The sequence below is a fragment of the Austrofundulus limnaeus genome, unplaced genomic scaffold, assembly GCF_001266775.1.
Source record: "Austrofundulus limnaeus strain Quisiro unplaced genomic scaffold, Austrofundulus_limnaeus-1.0 Scaffold169, whole genome shotgun sequence".
In the NCBI taxonomy this organism is placed as follows: domain Eukaryota; kingdom Metazoa; phylum Chordata; class Actinopteri; order Cyprinodontiformes; family Rivulidae; genus Austrofundulus; species Austrofundulus limnaeus.
This window is the reverse complement of record NW_013952571.1, coordinates 242283-245145: the sequence shown is the minus strand read 5'-3', so window position 1 is coordinate 245145 and position 2863 is coordinate 242283. Positions and strand designations below refer to the sequence as shown.

The 2863-nt window shown below is 41.0% G+C and overlaps 1 protein-coding gene across 5 annotated transcripts in view; it reads right to left on the bottom strand.

Annotated features, from left to right (window-relative positions):
* The window catches only part of ank2b (ankyrin 2b, neuronal), a gene marked incomplete in the record, with an annotated part of 125750 nt that overhangs the window by 53714 nt on the left and 69173 nt on the right, over positions 1-2863 (bottom strand). For all 5 annotated transcript variants that reach the window (XM_014017466.1, XM_014017467.1, XM_014017468.1 and 2 more), the window contains 2 exon segments: positions 591-815; positions 2653-2756. In XM_014017466.1, the coding sequence (XP_013872920.1) occupies positions 591-815; positions 2653-2756 (329 nt within the window).

The window sequence follows — 2863 nt, the reverse complement described above, 5'->3', positions numbered from 1 at the left end:
TATATATACTGTATATTACTAGGCTGGACTGTGTATTCTTTATTATCTGGATGAATTAAAAAAAACCTCTGAAATCCTTCAGCTGATCCATAGAAAGCTTTTACTAACTGTTATAAAATGTGAACATTACATATTTATAAAATTGATTGTAAACAGATTTGAATGATCTGTTGTGATATTAAAGTGAAAGCTCAACCCCACAGTGACACAGCCTCTCATGTCACCAGCAGGGGGCAGATGAACATAGAAACAGCTCAGGGTGCAGCCGTGGAGGTGGGGTTAATAAGAAAAGCTGGTTTGTTAAGGATGTGGACTTTGCTCAGACAGTTAGACAAATCAAACGAGGCATGCTGCAGAGCAAAGACCCTTGTGCTGAGGGCAGCAGGAGCAGAGAAACAGTTCAAGTTAGGCAGAGGCTGGAAAACCAGTCTGAAAGAAACAGGGCAGCTTAGATAATCAACAAGCAAGAACAAAAACAGAAGAATCTGGTTCTTAAACTGCGGGTGGATTTAAAATAATTAGTTTAAAATACTAATTAACACTACATCTTTGCGTATTACCATCTCCTCTAAGTACTCCAGCAGCCTTACCCCAGAAATTGGGCTCCAGAAGGCCCCACTTCGATGAGCCTGCTGGCCAGACCCTCGCCCTCCACCATGGGGGGCATGGTGGCCAGGCGATGTCTTTTCACCAGTCGACATGTGATGCGTGTCGGAGCGCTRCACTTCTTCGGGGGAATGATGATGCGGAGGCCATTGTGGCGGCAGCCCCGCATGGCTCCGCCCCTGGCGTCCACCATGAAGCTGACCAGGAAGCTGCGGTGGGAGAGGAGAGGAGAAGCGTTGGACAGATGAAGGAACATGACTGAGACATCAGGTGAGGAGTGGGTCTGCTTTATTATCAAACTACCTGACCTTTTTTTAAAGATTCCAGAGGATAAATAGGTTTTATAATATCTTTATTCTGCTGTCTGACTTATTGTTGTTAAACCTTTTCTCCACAATTTATCACATGATGCCTTACGAAGTTAGTTATAAATTGTTTTGCTGTAGAAAAGACAAACAGTGTTTGACTATCTTCGTTAAAACCTGTTACTGGAGCGTTAAAAAGTCTAAAAACATCATTATGATACAAAAACCTAGGATGAATTAAAATGCACTTTAAATAGATATTATTGTATCCCCCAAAGCTAAAGCTCTTAGAACACTAAAGTGATTTGACAGCTTTGGTGTTATATTAAGCTTTTATATAATAATTGTGATTATTTGAATCTGTTTATTGCTTCTGACTGTGATGTTCAGCATTTTGTAACTTTATCCTGTAAAGATTTAGAAATAAATGTTAATAGGATTATAAAAATTTCACATATTAAATTTTAGTAGGAGGAGCCTGTAACCCTGCAGCATTACATGTGTGACTAAAAAACATTAATTCATATTTTTTTTAAATATTGGGACTTACTTTCACAAAATTTTAGCTTTTTTTTTCAACATTAATCTGAACATYACAGCATTGATCTTGAACCTGGGAAACAAATAAAATAAACTCTTGTTCGGTGTTTTGGCTCAGAGTTGACTCTTATCTGTTGTCAGACAGAATATTTACTTCCTGGTTGTTACAGAATGTCTCACAGGTGCAGGTGGAAGATAAGCAATCAGTTTGAACACAACTCATTCACGTGTTTCAGCTGTGTTGGACATATATAATCTGATTTATTTTAAACTTATTTTTAAATTATGAAAGTATAAACTAAGCTGACTTTGTGATAATTGGAGAACTACTATTATTTGTGACTGATGATTCTAATTGTTTTGAATACGTAAAAACTTTGGTGTCAGTTTTCTCAAAAGAAAAAACAAAACTGAGAGACTTTTCCTTCATGCAACGAGGCAGCTGTGTTCATGGATCACCAACTGAACGATGAGGTGTGCTTGTTTTACCAACTCAGACAGACAGCTAGTTACACAGAACTGTGAAGTGACTCAGCAACACACAGAGAAGACAGAATGAGGAGAAGACTGCTGTCTCCTGCAGACACACAGTCTGCTCAGACAGAAACATTCCTGGCAGATAACATGAAAACAATGTTAATGAGAAAAACAAAGACAGTGAATGAAATCAACAAACATGTCCGTCACTTTCATCGCCTCATTTTGTCCACATTTAAGTTTTTCTCTAATGCMGTGTGCACCAGACGTAATTTACTGTCTGTACGTCTCCATTGTGACATGAGCTCTGAGAATTAAAGTACAGATTGACAGAAAGACATTTGAGCCTAAGACTGGACAAAGGTATGTGAGGCGATGTCTTCAGGACATTGAGACAAACATCCACCTCTCCAGGAGGAGAGCACACTGTGAGCGGAGGAGGAAACTGATGAAGATGAGGAGGGGATGAATGAACCAAGGTGCAGAGGGTCACCTGCTGTGGTCTCCATGATCATGGCACGGAGARGAACGGCTAAAAACAACAACCACATCAGACAAGAAGGAATCAAAAAGTTGAGCAGCAACATTGCAAGAAAACGTGAGAGAAGTGTGAGGCAGAGTGAGGGTCCGCCTCTCATCGGCTCAGGAGGTCTAATAAAAGTCTTCATCTTCTCAGAGGTTTGTGTCTCTCTCTGTCAGACCCTCTCAGTGGGACTGAACCTACCCAGAATGGATCGGGCTGGAGGACAAGGCCACGTTGTCCAGGTTCTCTGTGCCCCAGCTCAGCCGGTACGAGTCCCTGTCGTTCTCCCTGGCGAGTGATGAGACCTGGAACCAAACAGAACAAAACTCTTTTAGAATGTTAAATCAATGAAGTGACAGTCTGAGACAGCAGCTTGGAGCTTTCAGCTGGAGAGAAGTACTGAGCATGGGGG